Below are 23,990 nucleotides of genomic sequence, written 5' to 3' on the forward strand. Positions count from 1 at the left end.
GTTACAATTATGCATCAAAGAAACATGCAAAAGCTGTGAGGACTGGACAGAAAGGAAGTTGTTTGGGATGTCAGTGCAGTGGTAAACTGTTTCATTATCTGTCAAGTTTTGGGTTTCTCTAACTAAAAACTCTAACGTGACCTTTTTAGAATGAAGGAATGGAATTAGATGATCCAGTTTTCATTGTCTGAGCTCCAATTCTTTGTGGCTTCTTTATAAAGAGCAATTCTGGGTTTGGCATTATGCAATCAATTGGAACAGTCCAATGGTAGTAATGATAATTACTTCACATTAATTAGATTCTGTAAAGAAACAAACATTTAAAACATTGTGGTTATACAGAGCGATACCAGGCTGATGTTTGAGCATGCTCAGAAGCAAGGTTGACCAAAAGGTTGGTCTCCCAAATGATGATGGCTTTTAGATAGGCATATTGTGTACATCTAGAACAGTCTGGAGATTTGTCTTTTGGCCACCCTTGCTCTACATCCCCCATAATGCTCTTACACCTATAATGCTGGCAAAGCATCATGGGAGGTGTAGTCCAAAACATCTAAAGTGCTGAAGGTTGCCTATGTCTGCTCTATATTATGTATTAAAGTTATTCATTGAATGAAGTATGTATTGTTTGAAAGAAGTAGGATAACCTTTCATTGTTATTATCCCTCAGCTCTGGGCACTGCTGCATTTTATAATGCCCACTCTCTTCGACTCACATGATGAGTTCAACGAATGGTTTTCAAAGGACATAGAAAGTCATGCAGAGAACAAGTCTGCCATCGATGAAAGTAAGTATCTTCTTAAAGAGTCACTACTTCGGTTCACTGCAGTGGTTATGGAGTCCCCTGGAGTGGCCCTATGGTAAAAACATAAACCATTTACAAGCAGGTTGGCACTGACCTCTCTATGATTGGGTGCTTGCACTGCTTCCAGTCTGAGCTGGTATGGTAAAGCCGTAGTTCAGATTTCAGCATTATAATAACAGTTTGGGACAATATTCATTGATTTGGAGCTGAGAATGTTAGCAGACAGCTCTGAACCAATGAATAATGGCTCAACTTGGTATGATGCTTTATTAATAAGGTATTGCATTGTTGAATCCACGCAGAGAAACAAATTATTTCTTTTCATTTGTTTGATAAAGGTACCCAGAACACAGGTGTTAATTTGGATTTATAAAAAGTGGGGAGGTTGCAAGTGTCTCCATGACCATTCAATGACTGAGACTCAAGACTGAATATAATTCCTAAATAGTAATTCGAAAACATAGCAAATTTACTAGGAACCAACAAGTTTATTAGGATAATGGGTTTGTGATATGCTTACCCTTTTTCTTTAGTCTCCTGAACCCTCTAACAGGCCAGAATTTAATTTATATGAATTACATGCACCTATATGAAGTGTATGGGAGTTGGGTACAAACAGATCCCATTTTCATTTCTTATTTTATAAATCTTTATAACTTGTATTAATATAATCTACTACTGATTAGATACATCTTCTTCAGGCCTGATACAAAAAAAAAAAGGATGCAAGTCCATAAGTTTTCTACCTGGTTTTAAGCTACTCTCTAGCAACAATAGAATTCATACGAATGATATATTTTTTTTTACCCCCTGTTTTAGATCAACTATCTCGGTTACACATGATTCTCAAACCATTTATGCTCAGAAGAATAAAAAAAGATGTTGAGAATGAGCTGTCTGACAAGGTAAATGTGCTCATTTGATTACATGGGCATTGTGTATAATGTTCTCGTTTAACTGTAGACTCAGTCTAACATGCTTAGATTGGTTTTAGATTTAAATCAGTATAAACAAATGTAGTATTTTTGGATAGATGGTTTCATTCCATACAACAATTAATACCTAAATGAAAAATCCCCAAGTGGTGGTGGTCCAAACACGGCACTCGTGGGGAAAAAAACACATAATTGGACACTCCAGAGGTGTCCTGGGGCCTAACCCCTGTGTGTAGAAACACAATAATACTCCCGCTCCTGGATACAATATCCAGACGCTAGAAAATAAAGAAATAGTGACAGTATAACGTTACTACCCATATGGGTAGTAACATTATACTGTCATTATTTCTTTATTTTACAAGTATTTTTTTTCTTATTTCGAGTTTTGTATTTTCAACCAATTTCCGGTTTATATTCTAGCGTCTGGATATTGTATCCAGGAGCGGGAGTATTACGTTGTGAACAATTAATACCTTAATAGCCATCACATCTTTGTGAAATGATGTCCTCTGTGTCATGCTGTACATAACTTTCAAGATTTTGATGAGAGTTGCAAAACAGAAGGGAATTCAGCTACATGACTGTCTATTTGTGATTGCAGATTGAAATTCTGATGTACTGCAATTTGACAAGCCGGCAGAAGCTGCTCTACCAAGCTCTGAAGAACAAAATATCCATTGACGACCTTCTCCAGTCCTCTATGGGTACAGCCCAGCAATCACAGAACACCACCAGCAGCCTCATGAACCTGGTTATGCAGTTTAGAAAGGTGATGATAACATAATGCATGGAGCTAGTTACAAAGTGAATTTTCGTAATTAACATGTTGTAATGGTTATTTGCAATAGTTTTAGTTTATTAGATATTAGTATATATCAGTAGACTTGTGCATGGTAGAAAAATTTGGTTTGGCTTAATTTATTTGGTTGTCGAATTTCATTGACGCAGCATTTCATCTTGTCCATATTGTTCCAAGTTTTCATATCCATGTTCAAAGATGCAGCAACGTAGACACTTGCTTACTAAATGACTTTGAGTTTCTGTACCCATTAAAAGTGAGAACATCTCATTAATTTCTTTTACTTTTAATAGTTCATAGACAGAAGTAGATGATCCAATCGTCATATCTCTCATTTTGAATAAGTGCATAACTCTGCATTTGTTGCATAGTTACTGGGTTTGGTGATTGTGGTGTCTGCCAGAGTGCTTGGAGTCCTCAGGAAACGCTAGGAGCATCCTTTTACGGAGGTACCCAGTCGGGGTGCCAGGCGATCCGTTACAGTTACATAGCTGAAAAGAGATGTGTCCATGAAGTTCAGGCTTTCTCACATCTGTTTTTGCTGTTAATCCTAAAGATGGTAAAAAACCCAGGTTGAAGCGTTTCCAATTTTGCAACAAACTCGGGAAAAAATCCTTCTTGACCCCAGAATGGCAGTCGGATATCTCCCTGGATCAAGAAGCTCTTCTTCCAGTCTAAATGCATGACCTCATGTCCTATGTATATTATTTAGCTACGATTAACATCTCAAATGTATTGAGTTGTTATATCCCCAAAAGCAGATTCATATATGATAAACAAGCTATGTATAGGCTCTTTTGAGTTTCCGAATGATTAAATGAACATCCATGGAAAACATGAAATTGGATGTTACACTAGATGCTTCCATTATTCGTTATTGTTGGCATAAATTCACATTCCCCCCCTCCCTTTCCCCCCAAGAAAGGGAAATAAAAAAAAATAAAAAATCATAAAAATCTATTTGCACTACCTGCATCTTATTTTGTTTAACATTTAACAGTTTACACATTAACATATTTGCCTGTATAAATATTTTGAAAGAATTAAAAGTGTTTTTATTCGTACTTATTCATTTTGTACGTTCTTGATATTCTCAGGTATGTAACCATTCAGAACTCTTTGAACGTCAGGAGACCTGGTCCCCATTTACCTGCACCATAAAGCCGTACCAGATTTGTAAATTTCTCTACCGCCATGGTAACATGCAGAATTTCAGCTATTCTCGGAACCGGTAAGTACAAAAATGAATAGTGGGATATGTGGTCATTTGTGGTAGCATGTGTTATCTTGTGCAGGTCCGTAATTCTAGATATGCATGTAATGCTTTATTAAAAATTATTTAAAAAAAAAAAAAAAATTGTCATTCCATTATGGATTGTTAGAATATGCAATAGTTGCTCCTGTTCTTGTGAAATAGTTTTGTTTTATTATAATTTAAAGAGAGGAAAAGTGGTACATGTAAGTAAACAGAAGAATAAAAAGTTAAAATCCAAAAACCGCAACAACAAAATAAAATGTGGGGGATTCCCTGGCACATAAAACCCCTTCACCTTGGTATATCATTTGAGAATGTTTTTGTCTAAAATATTTGTATGAATAAGTGGAATTTGACTGCACTAATAAATAGGTGGACAAACACTCGGCATTGGTGTGGGAAACAGAGAAGGACTTGCCAGGTATCGCTCCACACTGGTGGCATTAAACAATGACAGGTTATCATAGAGTAAGGTGGTCCATCCTATGTGCAAGCAAGACTAATTACATTCTCTTCTGGAGCTCTGGCCAGAACTGTTTGACTTTGCCATATATATCGAATTGCAGGTAGAAAGAAAAGAGATGTGTAGGGGCCACAGACAGAATTTTTTTAAAATGAAAGATATCTAATAGTGAAGTTATATACATAGTACATAGTACATCAGAACTTCTATATATACTTTATGTATTTGTCTCTTCAGGTGGATCAATGTTGTTCTTTCTCCTTTTGCACCGGACCACATTCACCAATCTCTCTTCCATAGAAACGGTAAAGACTTACATTGGTTTTTTTTGTTTTTTGTAATAAATGCCATCTGCCAGGTTTTCTAAGAGTAATGTACGTTAGAGTAGTGTAAAGCCGAAGAGGACTACCAAATCTGATTCTTTGCCTTCAGGCTACCTCTAGTGTAAAGGCATTTCCAATGTGGTTTTATCCTATTCATAAGAGGGTACTATAGTTGTATGCAATACGCTCAATTCTGTATATGAATACACCGTGTGTACTTCTGTATGGTGTAGTTGCTTTCTATTGTAGGGCTCTGCTTGGAATAATTTATACTGCCCCACTATGGATTGTATTTGTGGTGGTATGGGAGACTATTTCAGTAATCAAGATGGGCAGTGATAAGCACATGCAAAAGTACTTTGGTTTCATCTTACATCAGAAAATTCGATTCTGGTCAAACCGTTAATTGGTGTCTCTTTACATGGAATAAAATTTAAAAAGATTTACGCTAGTAAAATACAAAAAAAAAAATCTATAGAGTGGTAGTTTTTTCCAAATGTTTTCTTCATTTGCATAATGCCATGCTGTTGGCATTAAGAACTATCAATCCAGAACACAAGTAAAAAATGCAGTATCTAAAAAACCCAAGTCTTCACCCACAAATGAGTAATTGTTTGATGCCACTAATATCAAATGTTTTTGTTTGATTTGTTCATTGCTTCTTCAGGGTGATGTTATGGACTGTTTATGTGAATCTTTGTATGTTGTTTCCCATTTCACACCATGCTTTCTAACCAGCAACATACGTGTTTTGTTATTTTTCTTTTCTTATATAATATATTTTTTCCTTTATCTTATATAGGGTCAGACAAAGAGAGCTGCTTCTCTTTCTTGCGATTCATTAATGTCTCTTCTGCAGAAATCCGAAATCTCATGCTTCAGGGTCATGTAGCCAGGTGAGAGAACAATTAGAATATGATATGAGGACTACACATATTTTAACAGGGCAGGTTTCTAGGTTTAATGGGCAGAGTTGGTAGTTGAAAATTATCATTATTTTATTATTATTTTTATGTGCGTGTGTGTTCAAGTTCGAGTGTGGAGGGATAAAAGAGCAATGAATACACCTGTGTGGGACTAATGCTGTGTAATTGAAATTAGTAAACATCTATGTGCTGTTTTCTGTTTCAGATGGTTAGCACTTTTCTTGTGTCTAAAAGCCTCCTACAGGCTCAACCACCATCGATTCTGGGAGGACAGGAGCGAGTGCCATAAACCATCTATGTATCTGGCCAACACGGATTTCCTTCTTCAGCTAAATCATCCGCTGTCTTTTCCCAACATTCACAGTTCCCCTGTAATACATGTAAGCAGGTTGCTACTAATAGCTCTTACAACCAGGCTAAATATTATATTTTTTTCATTGTATGTCCTCTCCTGCTGCAGATTTCTAGATTTGTGCTTGCTTTTCCTTCTTTATTGTTGTTCTTTAATTAATTGAAGTGTGGTGATAAACTCGAAGCTGTAGACGCCATAACTACTTTTCTCACTCCTTGGTAGCCTGAAACACGGCCTCCAATGACAAAATGGTGGAGGCGGTGCTATGCTTCCAAAAAAGGCGAGTACCACAGGCTTCAAGTCCCATAACCCCTTGAGTCCATTGAGGTGGTTATAGTGCCTACAGTGCTCCTTTAACTAGCACTTGCAAACTGCTTTGCTGTTCAAGTCAAATCAAGATACAACGAAGACTGTGATCAAATACACTACATTTTGCTCTAAAACAGCATATAAAGCTATCGTGTTCCTCAGGACTCTCCTTTAAACATTTTTAAAACTGTGCAGAGATGTTGGCATTCTTAATGATCAAGGAAATGCTGTGTAGGTTTGATAAAGGTGCTCAATTCATTGATAATTTCAGGGCCCATCCATTTCTGATAAAAGCCTTCTTTCTTCGTAATTATCTGCTGTTTACTGTGCAATTCCTGGGGTGCTAGTCAGGTTACGTTAGTAGATCTGTGGCCCGAATAATACAGATCTCTCCCCCTGCTTTGTACAGTTGACAGTGGGTGACATGGTATGACATACAGATATCTCTCCCTGCTTTGTGTAGATGACAGTGGGCAGCATGGCACCATGTGTAGTTTTCTCTTCCTGCTACTTTACTATACACTGACTGATCTGGCTCTTGGTCACAACCGCAAAAAAAAGGCTATTCCTATAGCACTGTACATTTGTGAGAAGCTTTAGCCTGATGTATATTCCATGGGTCCCAAGCCAACATGAAACGCTTTGTACATTTGTCAGGCAATCTGTCCAATTTAATAGAATAAAAATGTTCTCTTGTTACTTGCACCAGTGATCTTTAATACTATATGTCCCTTTGTGTTAGTAGGTGTCACTTTCTGACCGCGTCTGATTAATTGTTAATGCTCTCCTCGCTTTTACACTACATTTGTTTGAGTGATTTACACAATCCATCAAGAACAGTTTTATGATTTCCTCTTTCTTTATGGAATGGCCTTTGGCCGATTTATAGTTAGTGTTTTCATTGCAAGGTTTGTGCGGAGTTAGAGCAAGTAAGTGAAAGTTGCTTCCCTCCCTCTATCCAATGTATCCTTCTTTTGGCCTCTTAACACCTTAAGGACACATGATGTGTGTGACATGTCATGATTCCCTTTTATTCCAGAAGTTTGGTCCTTAAGGGGTTAAAGTAGCTTTAATAGAAGAAAGGAGTAGGTTAAACTTGTATAAGATGCTTCTTCTTCACGTGTTTTTAGATCTGTTTCCTCCTTGGCAACTGTCTCATGTCCTCTTTGGCTTCTCTTGGGTTGACCTCTGCCATGAAGTATGGTTATCTGATATTTTCTTGTAAGTTGATCCTTCTCTTGCTGGAGAGTGGAAACTTTGCCAGCGGGAAGCGGCTGTGATGACCATTCCAGCAATGAATAATTGATGCGTCTACTGTCATTTAACAACTCACCCAAGGCATTCCAGAGCCTAATATTAATAGTAAAATAAAGAAAAGGTTTTGCTGTACTAGTTCCCTCTTCTAACTGATCCTTGTGGCGTCTTTATTAAATTTCTGTAACTCCTGTGAAATGACTGCAGCAATATGTAACTTGATGACAAAAAGTGATCAGTTAAAGGGCCAGGCACCATTTTTACCAGCTTTATTCAGCTTCTTTCAATTTGTATTTGAAGATTACTTGAGTGCCAGTAAGTGTCTGACTGTCCAACTTTTAACAGGACTGCCTCTCGTTCTGTTTTGTCAAATTGGGGAATTACAATTGTGTACTTCAGTTTCTTCAAGTCTAATTCCAACTTATATCTTGCGTTCATTTTAAGTGTCTTTATCTGATTATTTCTTTTCATTTCCCCCCCCCCACTCCCCATCTTTAGGAATTGGTCTTCTCGAGCCACTGTAAACCGATCTATGGATTTTCAGACTATCAGATGCACCAGGAAAAATCAGATCAACCTCAAATTCGGTGCTGCCAAATAACCGAACTTCCATCCTTACTGTATATTGCCAGCCCTATGGTAAGTACAGGAAAAATATTTTTTTAACCAAAAGCGATGGTGTTTTCCATAACCCAGAATAAAATATAGACTGTTAGCAGCAAACGGCGTATCAATGTGTATATTTATCAGCAGGTGTGTGTGTGTAAATATACAGCTATCAGCAGCAGTATATGTGTGTGGTATATAGCAATCAGTAGCAATATGTGTGTTTATTGATCACATGTGTATGTGACGATAGGTATTGAAAGAGAGAGAGGTCGATCGATCAGCTGCATATGTGTGTCTGTATAGCACTATATTTGTAAGCAGCAGTATATGTATGTTTACATAGGTATCAGCAGCAGTATATGTGCGCATATATATATCTTATAGCTATCTGCAGCAGTGTATGTGTGCAGGGCTCAGAAGTTGCATTCACATTGCAAAATGTGAGTGGAAATTAAACCCTGGCGACGGAGAACTGATTGCCGTCAGTAGCACAGTCTGGGCTAGCTGTAAGGAGCTGTGTGATCTAATATTTTTCCTCTTCTCGCACTCTGTTTCGTGACTGAAACATGCACAGCAATAGCAAGAAAAGAGGGGAGGGAGCCTTTCTACCGCAGCCATCCTGCATCTAAAAAAATGGCATGATCTTGAATTCAAAATACAAAAACATAATCTTGCCTTTTACTTCCTTGACATTACAAAGGGCTTGTTTTTATGTTTGCTAAAGTAACTCCAGAAATTCAAACTTAGGAAATTAAGTTCTGCACTCAAACTCTCACTACTCTTGAACAGCACCAGTGACTATAGTACACATCAACCCCAATACATACAATAAAAAACGAAATAAAATTACTTGCGCACTTTCCCAAATCCCTGTGCACATTTAAATAACTGGAGGTGTTTTAGTATCACTCCAATGGCCATTAAAGTGTAAATTCACATGTCACATCAAGACAAAAAACCCTTTGTCTGTGGTTTTGCCTTGGTGTGGCAGATAAGTTTACACTTTAAGCATGTGCAGCAGATTGTAGCACTGTACCATGGACAGCATTAAGACACTGAACGTTGCTCCTGCAATTTTTGCAGGACTAAACCCAGAAGTCCCTTTAGTGGCTGTCAGAGTGACCGCTACTAGAGATGGTAACTACTAGAAAAGGTAGCATTTACACTGTCATGGCATTAGCAACAGGCTATATGCCCCAGAACCGCAACGTTTGGCTTTTTCACGTGGTAATTCATCCTTTACAAAAATATTGTCGGTAAACGGTTTTCTAAATGTATGGTATCTTGCATTATTTTAGACAGCATCTGAAATACTGTTTTTTGTCACATACTGTAAATATGATGAAATAGAGACATTTTAATGGTCGGTCCAGATTTGAGTCAGCATTTCTTATTTTTAGGCAGTTTGTCAGTATGAAGCTGAAATATTTTTTTTAAACACGCATAATCTTGTGGAAGCTTTAAAAAAAAAAAAAAAAAAAAAATTAGTAAGAGTATTGTTTTCTGCTATCCAGCATCTTAATGAAGCGTAACAGTCTCATTGCTAAACGTAACACTTGTGTAAAGGGAAGCTATATTATATCAACCATGCAGACTCTTACAGCTTAACATGCGTGGCTACACAAAAAAAGGTATCTTTGCATTACACCTTTCTGCTAATCCTGTCCTTGTGCAATATGATCTATGCAGCGGAACAGAAAAGAAGTGGTGATACTAGCTTAGACAAACACTAGCAAAACCACATTTAAAATATTGTTCTCCAGACCATGTCTTCTAAAGTTCCAGTTATAAGTTTAATGCAATAGTAATTTAGAGATAATGTAGTGGAAGGATCACTTAAAGGACCACTATAGTGCCAGGAAAACAAACTCGTTTTCCTGGCACTCTAGTGCCCTGAGGGTGCCCCCACCCTCAGGGACCCCCTCTCGCCAGGCTCTGGGGAGAGTAAAGGGTTAAACACTTACCTTTCTCCAGCGCCGGGCTCCCTCGGCGCTGGGGACTCTCCTCCCTCTTTGGCTGAATTCACGTGTGCGGCAAGAGCCGCTCGCGCATTCAGTCCGTCCACAGGAAAACATTCTCAATGCTTTCCTATGGACGCTGGCGTCTTCTCACTGTGAAAATCACAGTGAGAAGCGCGGAAGCGCCTCTAGCGGCTGTCAATGATTAACCCTAATGTTTCTCTGAAACTGCTATGTTTACAGCAGGCAGGGTTAACCCTAGATGGACCTGGCACCCAGACCACTTCATTAAGCTGAAGTGGTCTGGGTGCATATAGTGGTCCTTTAAGCGATACACAGCTTCACATCTTATATGGTAAGCCATAATTATTATATGGTTTTAAAGAGTGCATGTTACAAGTGCCCCCAATCTTCTATGTGTGTGTGTTGATGTATCTACATTAAAATATGTAAAAACAAAAAAGTATATATATATTAAAAACAAGATAAAAAGGGAGATTTAATTTTACTGCTGCTGCTAATCAATAGTCAAGCAGCAGCAAAACGCCCTTCCAGACCAGGAACAGGCTCCACCAATCAAAAGACTAATACTGGTCTATGGGGGTCTTTCTATTGTGTAAATCAGTGGTTACCAACCCAGTCCTCAGGGCACAACAACAGTAAAGGATATAGGCATATATCCGTTTTGTTCCTTAGCAAATACTTTCAAAACCTGCAATGCTAGGTGTGTCTTGGTGAATGCTTTGAGAGTCACTAGGATAAACCCATGTTTAACAGAAAATTTTGAGAATTGTAGCTCTGCTCCCAGCAACAGCCCCACTTACTGGTTCTTATAAGTTGACCTCTTAAATAAGCGAACTAAACCCATAACATAGAAACATAGAATCTTCCTCTACTTTGATCATGTGATAAGATGCTAAAGGCAAGACAGAAGAAAATACACCAAACGTAGTTTTACTTGTATGCTGACTGCTGGTGCTTAAGCATTCGCTGGGTTTGTAATGTCATAAGGATTACATAAATTCACTGGAAATAAACCTGGACTTAACAACACTTGTAAAAAATGTGAATATGTGATATTGCATATCCATGCAGTCCTGCAGATTTAAGCGTTGAACATGGCCTCTGCATCGTTTGTCAGCTACTTGCTGTTACAGGTTAGCAGTGACATATTGTAAAGAGCTGCAGAATATGTTGAAGCTATATATAATTATTATGGTGCTTTAATTTTAATTTTATTTTTTTCATTCCTGTCATCAGGTCACTGCGCCCCCCATAGACACTTACTGCAATGACAGGAGTGCTGAATATGAACGTCAGGCACTCAAAAAGGGAGGGTGCCAAGTTCCCTGGCAGTGTGTCATGTTTGGAGCACCAGAACTTTTTTCAGATTGGTCCAAGAGGCATTTGCAGTTCTTCCCTGGAAATCCGGGTGGTTTGGTGGCAGTTAGACCTCATCAAGGCTGGTCTTTTGTAAGGATCCCAGGTAGGTGGTAAAAGAAAGAACAATAACTGTATCTATAAATCTATAAATATATGTAAAAATTACAAGGGCAATTTATAAGCAAGGTAAACTTTAACTTATAGGTCCAGTAGATATTAGAGACCGTTCGAATTGCTCACAAACACTGATGAACACTATCTCTTTGTAACAATACTAAACCAAACCTCTTTTGTAATATCGTTGACTTAAATACCACCACAAGTACTTTTATTATTCTGTAGATCAGTTATTTTATTTATATTTATATATATATATATATATATATATATATATATATACACACACAATTCGATGGGAGTTTTGCACTCCAGCTCTCCTCTAAGTTATGGCCCGGTGCTCAGCTGCACATAAATATAACCTCCAAAAAGAAAGCCAGCACTCAAGGACTTTAACGTGAAAAGATATAGGCATTTAATCCAAGCGGTCAATGTTTTAGTTCACAGTTGTGAACTTTCCTCAGGACACAACAGTCCTTGAGTGCTTGCTTTCTTTTTGGAGGTCATATATAATATATATATATATATATATATATATATATATATATATTATCTGAGATAGCTAGGAGATCAAAAAAGTGATTTATACTGAGACCTTTCTACCTGCAGCCGTCCAGAGAAATTTGTTAAAGGCTAGGTCTCTTTAAGACAAAAATGCACATTCTAGTGCAATAAAAACAAATTCTATAGAACACACAAAATATCAGAAATTTACAGCAATGTGGCAGAAAAAGTCTTAAGCTGTAGGAAGTATTTCATCATGCAACATGGACATAAATATAAGTACCATTTCAATCAATCACTCCAGTGGATTATAGGTGGTGAAAATACCAATTAGAGCACAAGACCATTGATTGACCGCCTCCATGTTTTACAACACAGGATGCATTAGACATTGTATTCTCCCCTGGCAACTGTGTATCTGTCTCCACCTCTGGTGTTTTGTATGTCCAGGTGCTGGAAAACTTGCATGGATTCCATGCACAAAAACATGATTTTTCTAAACACCAGCGCCCATGTTCATACAAACACCTTCAGATCTGAATAGTTTCTTTTTCTGTATTTTGGATGTTGTTTTACTGTACTTGCAAGAGTTCTGTCAAATTAAGCATGCAAGGACAAAAGCAATAAAAATGCAGGAAAATTGTGTTCATGGCCATCCTTTTATTAAAATATGATCTGAATTTTTAATGAAGCCATTCATCATTTTATTTCTCTGCAGGGTACGTTTTAAAGTTTCATTTTGCGATATTGATTTTTTAGCTATGACTGACAGCAGATAAAATTCTCATTTTGATTGTGGCAGGACGGATTAATTTTTCATTTACATTATGGCAGTCCTGTAACTTGGAATTTCTCTATTTGTGAAATTTCTCATTTATGAATCCAGTAAGCCTTTAAATTTCTAATATGTTTTCAAATAAGAGCTTGAATTAAATTTTGTATATCTGAAACCTGTTGATCATACCGTTTTCAAAAATATCATATTTTATTTATTAATTGAGTTACTGCAAAATCGAGCGATTGCAGTGGGACCATATGCTTGTTCCCCACAAGGTCCTCAAATGCTTTCTTAGATGTAACTGTTATTTGTTTTAGTAATCTAGCTGCAAATTTATCAGCTGAATCTCTCAGCCTATCATTGGTTACCTACCTCTTTAGAAGCAGAGATGATGGAACCAGGAGACGGCAGCCAGACATTGGAGCCACAATTTCAGGGTTGAGCTTTTGAAAAAGGGTTTAACCCCTGGAGATAAAACAGTGCCGGGACACTCCTGCCCCTGTAATTTAAATGAGCTTAAGTTGTTATAAGGATGGGAACGTTAATTTAACAATCCATGATAGGGGCCCAAATCATATTCCTGGCATAGACTTGTCGGCCATTACTTACATTGTAACATTAGCTTAGTGAGCCATTCTTCTTTTCGGATATAAATATAGTAAACAAAAAGTAAGCGAAACACCTCCATTAGGCTTTTTCCAGTGTGCAAGAAGGCCTCCAGCACATTGGAAAAGGCAGTGCAACCGTAATAAGCCATTTGTTGTGCGACGTGTCTTTTGACACTGTGCTCCAATTCATGGCGACCCACTTAAATGGCCTGGTTTCCTGACCACATAGTAAAGACTGATATTGTTTGGGGAAACAATTAAAAATAAAACAAAAACAGTGAATCAGGGAATTAATACAACTGAAGGAACATCTTATGGCCATGTCCTGTTATTCATCAATATCAGAAGATCCTGTAATATGCATTTTCCAACAAAGAAATAGAGAAAAGTATTGGTGGAGTATTAAATTGTGTTTTATAAATAGCTGTAACATTTGCAGTTGGTCTCAGGCAGGCATATATGCTGGGGGGAAAAATGTGCATGTAGATCAGCTGGATTTATGTTGCAAATAAATGGGCATCTAAAGATACAGGCATCATGTTTCATAGAACATGGAAACCAGAGTATGTGTTGTACATTAGAGTAAATCAGTGTGTGTATACACAGCTTTATCAGACTATTTAAAAACTATAAGGTGGAAGTTAGGGGGGGAGCCACTTCGAAAGGGGGTGTTGGGGGAGGCCAAAGTAAAAAAATGACAGTGCCATGTATAGAGAAATGGCGGTTCACTGATGTCTGGCAAAGGAGACAAAATCAATAATTTTAATATAAAATCATAACATTTGCATTATCATGTCAGTGCATCGATGTGTTGCTTGCATCAAGGGGTATATTCATCACAGTCTTTTGTCTGCTTTGTATTTTCTATATGTTGATATGGATTGTTTTAACTCATTTTGCTGTCTCAAAATGAATGAGGCTGTCTAAATCCAGTCTCGTAAGCACTTATGCCCAAAGTAATATTTATTTTAAGGGGACAATTGTATGGTAGTGCCAATCCATTCCAGGTTAATTTTTTACATTGATTGGTGTGTTTATATTTTACTCAAGTACTGATATAGTTCCTTGTGCTCATTTCAGAAACCTGTTACATAGTAGAGGCCTCTTTGTAGATGTGACTGTACTGTGATCACAGGAGCAGGACAGTGGGATATTTATATAATTTTACTCATGCTGAGCTGTCTGCCTTGCGCATTTAATTTATGAATCTGTCAGCTACTTCTCATGCTCTTTGAATTATATGCCCCTTTCTCTTCTGCCAGAGAGTTGTAGTCCTCATAGTAACTGTGGGAATCTCCAGTCCTTTCCTGTCCTTTTGAGAAAAAATGGCTGAGGTTTAAATGGCAGGAAGTGGCTGCGTTGTTAGAACGAACCTTCACGACCGCTGATTGTGAGAACGAGACAAGGCCCTTCGTATGACCCTATTGTTTCTAGCAGTCTAAGGGGGAATGATGGGATACCCTCAAGAGACTTCAGGTTATCTGTCTTAAAGCACAACGCATAGAGTTTCTTGGCTTTCTTCTTATTTCCAGGTCATGACCTCATTTTTTTTATTTTATATATATATATATTTATTTTTATTCATTGTCAGCTTTGTAATGCATGCAAGCCCTTCTTTCATACACACATTTACTGGAATTCAAACAACTAGAAGTGGTTACGTAATTGTATTTCTTTTATCGAATGCTTTAGTTTATATTTTATGTAAACATTTATTTGTCCTGTTTGTATGCATGGATAAATTCATTAAACACCAATCTCTAATTAACTAAAAAGCAAACTGCGAAATCTAAGCAATACTAGTTGTTATGGAAACATTCTCCCAGGTTGGCTATCTTAGCCTCAATGCTATAATTTAGTGTTCCATTCACTACAGTTCACTGTCTGTTGTTGAATAGGAATCCTAACCTTTTAAGGTGGAACTGTCACTTTTTGGCAAACCAGCAATGGGATGTATGGTTGCGGGAGGGGTAGCAACTCGGAACAGCGTAAGTTCATCTGTTGATGATTTGGTGGTGGTGCGCTGATTGTGGACTCTTACTCTGTGCCCCCAGATGTGAGGCAACAGAGAACTAACCTGTGACCTGAATTTGGGACAGTGCTGCTGTTACTTGGCACAGCAAACGCATTTGTATATTTCTTTTCCCCTTATAGTGCACACGGGCCGCTCTGAGGCTCGAAGTTAAAGCTGCATCGATTTTTACAAACTCCTACACATATAAGCCATTCTCACACCTGACATTTTGTGCACAGTACTTAGTTCTTATGGTGCTGAGAGTCCCCCTTTAATCCCTTAAGGACACATGACATGTGTGACATGTCATGATTCCCTTTTATTCCAGAAGTTTGGTCCTTAAGGGGTTAAAGACCAGATGTTATGATTCTATAGACTGACATCGGTCCCATAAGAATTGTTTTTTTAAGAAGAGATTTTATTGACGGAAGCAGGTGTGCATAAATAGATTTTTTTTCAACAATGCACCTTATATGAAAATTACGTTCTGGGCCCTTAAAAAAAAAAAAATATATATATCTATATATCTATCTATCTATCTATCTATATAGATATATACACACACACAATACACAAGTTTTATATATATATATATATATAGATATATATCTATCTATATATATATAAAACTTGTTTATGTGTTTTTATTTGACCACAGTCATGCCCATTCTGGGACTCAGGATCTACCTATTTCAAAATGTACCAATGCTCGTTTTTATGGTTGACCCATTCTACCCTTTTTGGGGAGATGCCGCAGTCTCCACATGGTTTCCTGATCTGCTAGAATTCTAGAACTTATTCTAAGAACCCTTTCAACTGAAAAACAAGCCCTAATTTACCATTTAGAAATATGACTGAAGCATCCACTCCATCCTAGCGTACTGTAGAATTAAGAAAGAAAAATGAGAAAAAAAATAAAGACATTTTTAGTTTGTCATTTCTATTAGTCAAGTTTGTCTTAAAAAAGCAACACATTTCTAAGTATTTTTTTTTTTTTTTTTTTTGGAATTAGGAAAACCCATTGTGTGTAACCTCACAAGACTTACTAGCAAAACCACAATCCGGAGAAATCATGTGTGACTCAGTACTTTCATTTCTACCCTTTAGTGCCTCTTTAACATGACAAAACATTCGTTTTCACCAAACCATAAGCTAGAAAATAAAATGTGTTTCCCAAACCAAATCAGCTCACACGGATTGACTATTTGAATTTATCTTTCAATGTTTACGGCAAAATGAATGACTGTGCTATTGGACTTGCAGAACTGCTTAATTTTTCGGGGAGCAGTGAAGTAGACGGGTTTACTCACTGAAGTGTGACTTGTTGGAGATTTCTAAGTAAATTTTCAATTTTAGGCAATATTCAATTCAAATTGTGAAACGTCTTTCAAGTCTGCATTGTTAAATTTGAATTCACTTTGTGTATACTGCCAATCACACTATCAGTTAACCTCTTTATAACTTAGGTTTCCATCAACCTGTTATTTGCATTACAAAAAGATTTTGGCATTTTTACGATCCATTTTTTTCTACCTTAATTTCACCATTCTCATTAAATGCACCCATACATAAACCTATACATCTTCATATCAGCAGTGTTTCATGTAGCAGCTAGGTTATTTCAATTTGTATCATTTAGCATCTGCTGTTCTGATTAGCTAGGCCTAGAACAGTGCGTTATGTGTTTTCATGAATAAGGGAATGTTTCGGTTCAATTTCCCCTTCTGCTTGCGATCACACACAGAAAGTCAGCAGTTCTCAATTTATTGCGCAACCTTTTTACAAGCAGGGAATTGTGAATCGCATGTATCTTGCCTAACCTTTCCTTTTTTACACAGAAGTATAAAGGGGGCCCAGCCTTAAATCTTCCTTGAAAATTGTTTGGGGAAAACAAGTCCTCAAGTAGGAAGAGGCCAAGGAAAGGCTTCCGGCAACATGTTTTTAAACAAGCTGGCCTGATTTCCTGTTGTGAGCAAGCATGTTCTATGTTCCCACCAGGAATTGGATGACCTGTGTGTTTTCCTCAAATACACCACTAGGGGGTGCTCATAGATTGGAATTTAATTCTGTATCCAGAATTTAGTTATTCTAGAAATATATTTTATTGTGTGTTGAACCTTAAATAATATCTAGTGACTAGTTTATTTTGTTGTTTTGCAAGTGTATTCAAGTAACAGTTACATTATTTTTGTAATTACTTCACAGTATTTTATATATGATGAGGTCTGCTTCTAAAATGCATAACCATTGAGCTCCCCAGTACATAATATTTTTTACACAATTTGACGAAATTCTCGCTGCCTGTAAACAGCAGCTTAATGAATTGCAAAATCCTTCCACTGCAGAAGGGGTTAAGCTACTATCAGATCAAGCATCTCATTGTTTTTGGATTTGTTTATGAACAAAAGCTGCAAACAGGATGCTCATTTTCCTGAAATAAGCTGCAAGGCTATCCTCAGTATCTGTCGTGTTTCTCTTTTGCTGAACAGCTAAGACATTGGCACAGCTAATCGTCAGGCTATTACCCTAGATGTCAGATGTAGAGTAATTTCATAGCTGACTGACTATGGCGAAGTAATCATTGGGGGAAAAGTACTAATTATAGGTGTTTGGTAGTTATATTAGCAGTTAACATTATAGATACCCAGGCCATCTCAATGAAGTGGCCTGGGTGCCCTGCTCCTGAAGTTTAAACCCTGTATCTCAAAACATTGGCGTTCTGCAGAAGCGGCAATGTTTACATTGCAAGGTTTAAATGCCTGACAGCCACAAGAGGCTGCTTCAGCAGAACTAACCATGTGAAATGTGACTATTTCAATCATAAGGTCTCTCAGAGAGGCAGATAACCTGAAGCCTTCTATTCTGATATTCTCAGCCAAAAAGCTTCTTTACAGAGACCAGCACGACGAGTCCAGAAAGGTGAAGAAACATTGGACGGGACACTAATATAGATAGATTAAAACTCTAGTGGTAGGAATACATGTTTGTCTTTCTAATGCTATTGTGTTTCTTAAATGCATTTTATTATAACGCTGCTGCATAAAACCCTAAAAATGACTTATGTGCAAGCACATTAGGCCCTCCCCATAGAAAAGCTGCAATACATTCCTATAGGAATTTTACGGACGCTGGTTGTCCTCCTCAGGAGTGTCGCCTAGCAAAAAGTTGCCTGCAAAAGTCGCCTAGCAAGCAGGAAGAGCTTCTAGTGGCTGTCTGATTGACAACTACTAGAGGCTGTTTTAGTCCTACAGTGTAAATATTGCAGTATATCTAAACCTGCAATGTTTTACATTGCAGGGTTATGCGGGACAGGGACATTGCAACCAGATCACTTCAATGGGCTGAAGTTGTCTGGGTGTTTATAGTGTCCCTTTACATTTAGGCAAAGGCAAACATAGATGAAGAGCAGAACGAAAGAGTCATACTACTCAACGTTTTATAAAAAGTTAATTTATTATCATATCTATTAAATTGTTCGAAAAAGTGATGTCTTTCTTTATCGTAAATTCTGCAATTTTTTTTGTATAAATGTCCTCTTACAAAGTGTGCCATATTTATAGTGAGGGAAAATGGTGTTGCAAAAAGTGGCAGAAAAATTAAAAAAAAAAAAGGTTTGGTGAACAAATGAGAAAAAAATGCTAAATTCTTAAGAAATTGCACCAAAATTTGACCAAAATCTCTTGGAAAGTCAGAGCACTTTGGTTGTAGATGGAAAAATTTGCCCATGTGACTTGCAACTTCTTTTTACAGGTTTTGACTGTATGATTTGTCAGGTTGAGTGAATAACGCTTGCCTCCACTACACCACCTCTAAAAAAAGATGCTTTTGTAACACATTTAACTTACTGAGAACTACATAAGATGCAGTGCCCCAGTCTTTTTAGTCCTGCAATCTGAAACATTGCCATTTAGTAGATACAGCAATGTTTTGATTGTAGGCCTAAACATACCTCTAGTGACTGTTTTCCTGACAGCCAATAGAGGGTGCTTCTGTGGAAATGACCACATTTGAATCGGTTATGGGACGTTCATTGTCAAACGCCATTAAGTGTTGTTCTTAGGGATGCATTGGATTCAGTGATTCACTATGAGTAGCATGTGAGCTTGGCACTTGCCACGTATGTACGCCTCATCCACAACACTTCTCTATGAAAAGCGTTGGATTGGATGAGAAGCCAAGTAAAAGAGGTCTACGGGATGGCAGAACCGAGTGTGTCTCGGTGCTGGAAAAACAATGTAAATAAAAACATGGTGGCGTATGTGGGGAGAAGCGCCCCTGGCAGACCCTAGATGATAAGTAAACCCATTCGAAAACCGTTTAGATCCTTACAATGGGGGAGTTCCACTCTACTCCTGGTACCATAGATACATTTGAGCTGTGGAGGCTATGGTGCTGGGAGTGTTCCGAGTGTTTCTTTAACCGCTTAAGGACACATGACATGTGTGACATGTCATGATTCCCTTTTATTCCAGAAGTTTGGTCCTTAAGGGGTTAAATATGGAGTGCTTTGTGCATACATACACAACAGCAATTTGTACCACGTATGAAAGAGGAGAGATTAGGATTAAAAGAGCGGGTCTAGAGAAAATGGGCCTGTTTATGAGGGACACTAAAGCAATATAATTTAGCCATTGACAGGCAGTTGGGCAATATAAAGGTTATGATTTTGACATTTGACTTGTCGTACATCTGTAGTAACCTTCATGTAAGGCTGGAAATCCTGAGTAAAATACAAACAACATAATTATTGAATCATTTTGGCCGTGTGCGTGCGGAGGGGGGGCACATTCCAGCCAATTAATCTTTGTGTGCCAGAAGGTAAATTTGTACAAAATGAAGTCTCAGATTCTTTGAAATAGGAACTTTGTGTTGTGTATGCGTTTAGTAATCTTAAGGCAGTGTTTAAAGCAATTATGTATTATCTTCTTGAAGTAATTATTACTGTATTTCTTTTTTTACATTAGCAGCTCATAAGATACTCTAAACTAGGCATCTTACCCTGTTTTAAGTAAGACACCTTTGTTCTTTACAGATAAAGAGAGCCTGATCACTGATAGCGGAAAATTGTATGCCTTGGATATGCTTCTGACCCGATTGAAATCGCAAGGACACAGGGTGCTTATTTATTCACAGATGACCCGAATGATTGATTTGTTGGAGGTAATAACTGGAGTTGTCCCTGACAAGAGGGCTTTTTATGGGGGGGGAGGAGAGAGGGGGCCAGGGGGTGTAAATAATGTTTATTCTGTATTTGCTGCAAATCTACATATTTTCCATGGGGCCAGTAAGAGGCTGAGAACTCTCACAAAATCTTGGCCCTCTATTTAAATGTCAGCTAAAGTTTAGGGGTATGTAGTTCACCAGTCATTAAGAAGTTCAATTTATGAAAAACATGACTTCAGTTCCTAGGCAAAGATCAAGGAACATAAATCTATGAGAGAGCCTGCAAGTAATTGGAGGGCATACTTCATGCGGCCACATGGTGTGCAATTACTTGTACAGTCAGGCCCTGGATGTTATGCAATTGTGGGCAAAATATTTTAATTTCAAAATTCTGATTGATCACACGTTGAATATGCTGTGCAATTTTGGGCACCTGTTTTTAAGAAGGATATCATGGCACTAGAAAAAGTGCAGAGACAAGCTACAAAATTGATAAAAGGAATGGAGCATTTTAGTTACGAAGAAAGGTTAAAACATTTAAATCTCTTTAGTTTGGTAAAAACTGTGCCTCAGAGGGGATATGATAACATTATACAAATATATTTGGGGCCAATACAAACCATTATCTGGAAGTCTATTCATAAACCAGACTTTACATAGGACACAAGGTCATGCATTTAGGCTGGAAGGCTAGGCTGGTTTTTTTTCTTTCTTTTGGATCAACAGCAAAAACATATGTGAGGAAGGCTGAACTTGATGGACACAAGTCTCTTTTCAGCTATGTAACTGTATATTCAATTCTTGTTCTAGCAAAGGTGGAGAACAACCGAGTACAAAACAGTGCTCTGTCCACTAGAATTTAAATTAAAATTACAAGGGAGGATTGAGATGTGGTTTCATCATAATTATTATGACCTGAGATGTATCTAGCTGTATTCATACACAGAAATACACTAAAATAATTGAATAATATTTATTTGAGAAACAACTGAGAAGAGATGATAAAGAAATTGTGTATCAAAGGAGAAAACATAATATGAACAAAAAGGTACTGGTTATACATACACGCAGGTCCATGCTAATCAGGCAAGTAGCCTACTAATTCTGAAGTCTGCTGGTCTGCTTTACAGGAATACATGGTTTACAGGAAGCACACCTACATGCGACTAGATGGCTCATCCAAGATTTCCGAGCGGCGAGACATGGTGGCCGACTTCCAGACCAGGTACGTGTCTTTTGCTTATTCTTTTTCTTTAGAATAAAATAAACAATGTGCCAGTAGGCTTTTCCATAAAGAGTAAAATGTAAAAATTTTAAGGGACCCTAGTCCCAATAACCATATCATCTCTTTGAATTGGCTTAAGTCTCTGGCACTGTCCCTCCATTCAGTGTTAAACCATTTTAGAGCAGTTTAACACTAAATAATGTTCCCTGGCCATCCAAATTCCAGCCCCTTCTGGAGGTGTGGCTATACCAGAGACCACATACTTCCTTGTAGTCATAACCTTCATACTGTCAGTTGGAGCTCTGATAGGATAAAATCAGTCAGCTGACACTCTCAACCAATAGCATCTGCCCATTGCTGTTCAGGTTAATGCTTTTTATTAGCCAAAGCAGCACAGCGGGGATGGACTGCTGGGGACTCTCATTTAGCATGAAGACATCAAAAGATTAAAAGCTGTTTAATGCTGAATGAAATTATGGCACCATGGGATTTCAGCCATTGTAACCAGTTTAATGAGTGTCCATTTTCTATCAGTCTAATTTTTTTTTTTTATTATAAAATGCAATAAGTATTTAAGCTAGCATCTCACTGTATTTTCTGCTTTCTCTTTAGAACGGACATCTTTGTATTTCTGCTTAGCACCAGAGCCGGAGGATTGGGTATTAACCTTACTGCTGCGGATACAGTGAGTATAAGTTTGAAGCTTAATGTAAAGGGACACGATAGACAGGAAGTGACGCCATTTTCTAACTCATTGTATGCATGTATTGTATAAAAAATAATAATTTACATTAAAGTATTTTTTTCCCCTCCAATTAGAATTAGATTCTTTCTATCAAAGCAGGCTACCATTGTATTAGGCAGTGCTCATACAGTGAACAATTCATTGCAAGCATTAAGTCTTCAGAGATTTTTATATAACATTTCTAACTGTGCTGAAAATGGCTGCTGTATTAAAATGTGTAAAACACTTTAACTTACACTATTTTAAAAAGAACTTACACTATTTTAAAAAGATCCACATTTATGTAGCTAAGGCTTATTTTTTTCATGTTTTTATGTGTTTTTTAATACATTTTAAGCATTCTTCTTGCTGATTTCAAATAAGATAAATTTGCATGGCTCTATCCTTGGGATTTATTTAAAAAAAACACCACATTCTAATAATTTTAAATCAAATTGCAATATTTAGGCCAAAATATATGATTTAAAAAAAAAATATATATATAAATCTTCAGCTCCGCTATAATCATGACTTTTAGCCCAAAAATTGCAATTGTGTTTTCAATCACTACAATTCTGGGATTAGGGAATTAGCCATTAAGTGATGTAGCTGCATGAAAAGGCATCAACTATTTGTAATTGAGAAGCATAACATAATTTTGCCTTTCCTAACCTTTTTTTGTCTAGGTTATCTTCTATGACAGTGACTGGAACCCCACTGTAGATCAGCAAGCTATGGACAGAGCTCATCGACTGGGCCAAACCAAACAAGTTACTGTATATAGACTTATCTGTAAAGGCACCATAGAGGAACGTATACTGCAGAGGGCAAAAGAGAAGAGTGAGGTACTGAAAAAATAACTGAATAGACAATGAACAACTTCGTAGACTGACTTAGGGACTTGGAAGTGTTGGATTCTGTTGTGCTGTGTCATTATAGTCCAAATGTTTTTGGTGTACTTTCTGGTAGATCTTTCAAAACCAAGATTTGAAATGGTCAGTTAATATATTTGTTAAAAATTGCAGTGATGTTTTTTTTGTTTGTTTTACAGATCCAACGGGTTGTTATATCAGGTGGAAATTTTAAACCAGATACTCTTAAACCAAAGGAGGTGGTCAGCCTGCTGCTCGATGACGAGGAGCTAGAAAAGAAATGTATGTTTAACACCTATCCACACCACAATATCATTGTTTTATTTTATGTCGTATTTCTGCAGACCTCCCTCCCAATCCTGTGTAGACGTGAAAATTGGCTTCCTTTTGCATTTAGCACAATGATGGCAACAATAAGCACTGCTTACTCTGCTCTCTGCTCCAGCACTAATCTTCACCTTGCTGAGAAATTAATTTCTCCACCTGTAAATCAGTCAGTCCCGCTGTCTGGAGTAGAGAAACAGGAAATACCCGTCTATCCTCCCTTACGGCACAAATACCAATGTGACTCAAAGTACCAATTTGCAGTTAGTTTTAAATGAGTGTACTT

General features: G+C 37.5%; 1 protein-coding gene across 1 annotated transcript in view; it reads left to right on the forward strand.

The window, feature by feature from the left end:
- The window catches only part of INO80 (INO80 complex ATPase subunit), a 75,063-nt gene that overhangs the window by 44,173 nt on the left and 6,900 nt on the right, over positions 1 to 23,990 (forward strand). The window contains exons 18-31 of the mRNA XM_063439838.1: positions 671 to 788; positions 1,626 to 1,711; positions 2,346 to 2,513; positions 3,641 to 3,774; positions 4,499 to 4,566; positions 5,387 to 5,480; positions 5,716 to 5,890; positions 7,924 to 8,064; positions 11,253 to 11,478; positions 20,429 to 20,556; positions 21,690 to 21,784; positions 22,397 to 22,469; positions 23,195 to 23,353; positions 23,560 to 23,662. Coding sequence (XP_063295908.1) covers positions 671 to 788; positions 1,626 to 1,711; positions 2,346 to 2,513; positions 3,641 to 3,774; positions 4,499 to 4,566; positions 5,387 to 5,480; positions 5,716 to 5,890; positions 7,924 to 8,064; positions 11,253 to 11,478; positions 20,429 to 20,556; positions 21,690 to 21,784; positions 22,397 to 22,469; positions 23,195 to 23,353; positions 23,560 to 23,662 — 1,768 coding nt within the window. The remainder of the gene's footprint in view (positions 1 to 670; positions 789 to 1,625; positions 1,712 to 2,345; positions 2,514 to 3,640; positions 3,775 to 4,498; positions 4,567 to 5,386; positions 5,481 to 5,715; positions 5,891 to 7,923; positions 8,065 to 11,252; positions 11,479 to 20,428; positions 20,557 to 21,689; positions 21,785 to 22,396; positions 22,470 to 23,194; positions 23,354 to 23,559; positions 23,663 to 23,990) is intronic.

This window comes from Pelobates fuscus, chromosome 13, assembly GCF_036172605.1.
Source record: "Pelobates fuscus isolate aPelFus1 chromosome 13, aPelFus1.pri, whole genome shotgun sequence".
Taxonomy (NCBI): Eukaryota; Metazoa; Chordata; class Amphibia; order Anura; family Pelobatidae; genus Pelobates; species Pelobates fuscus.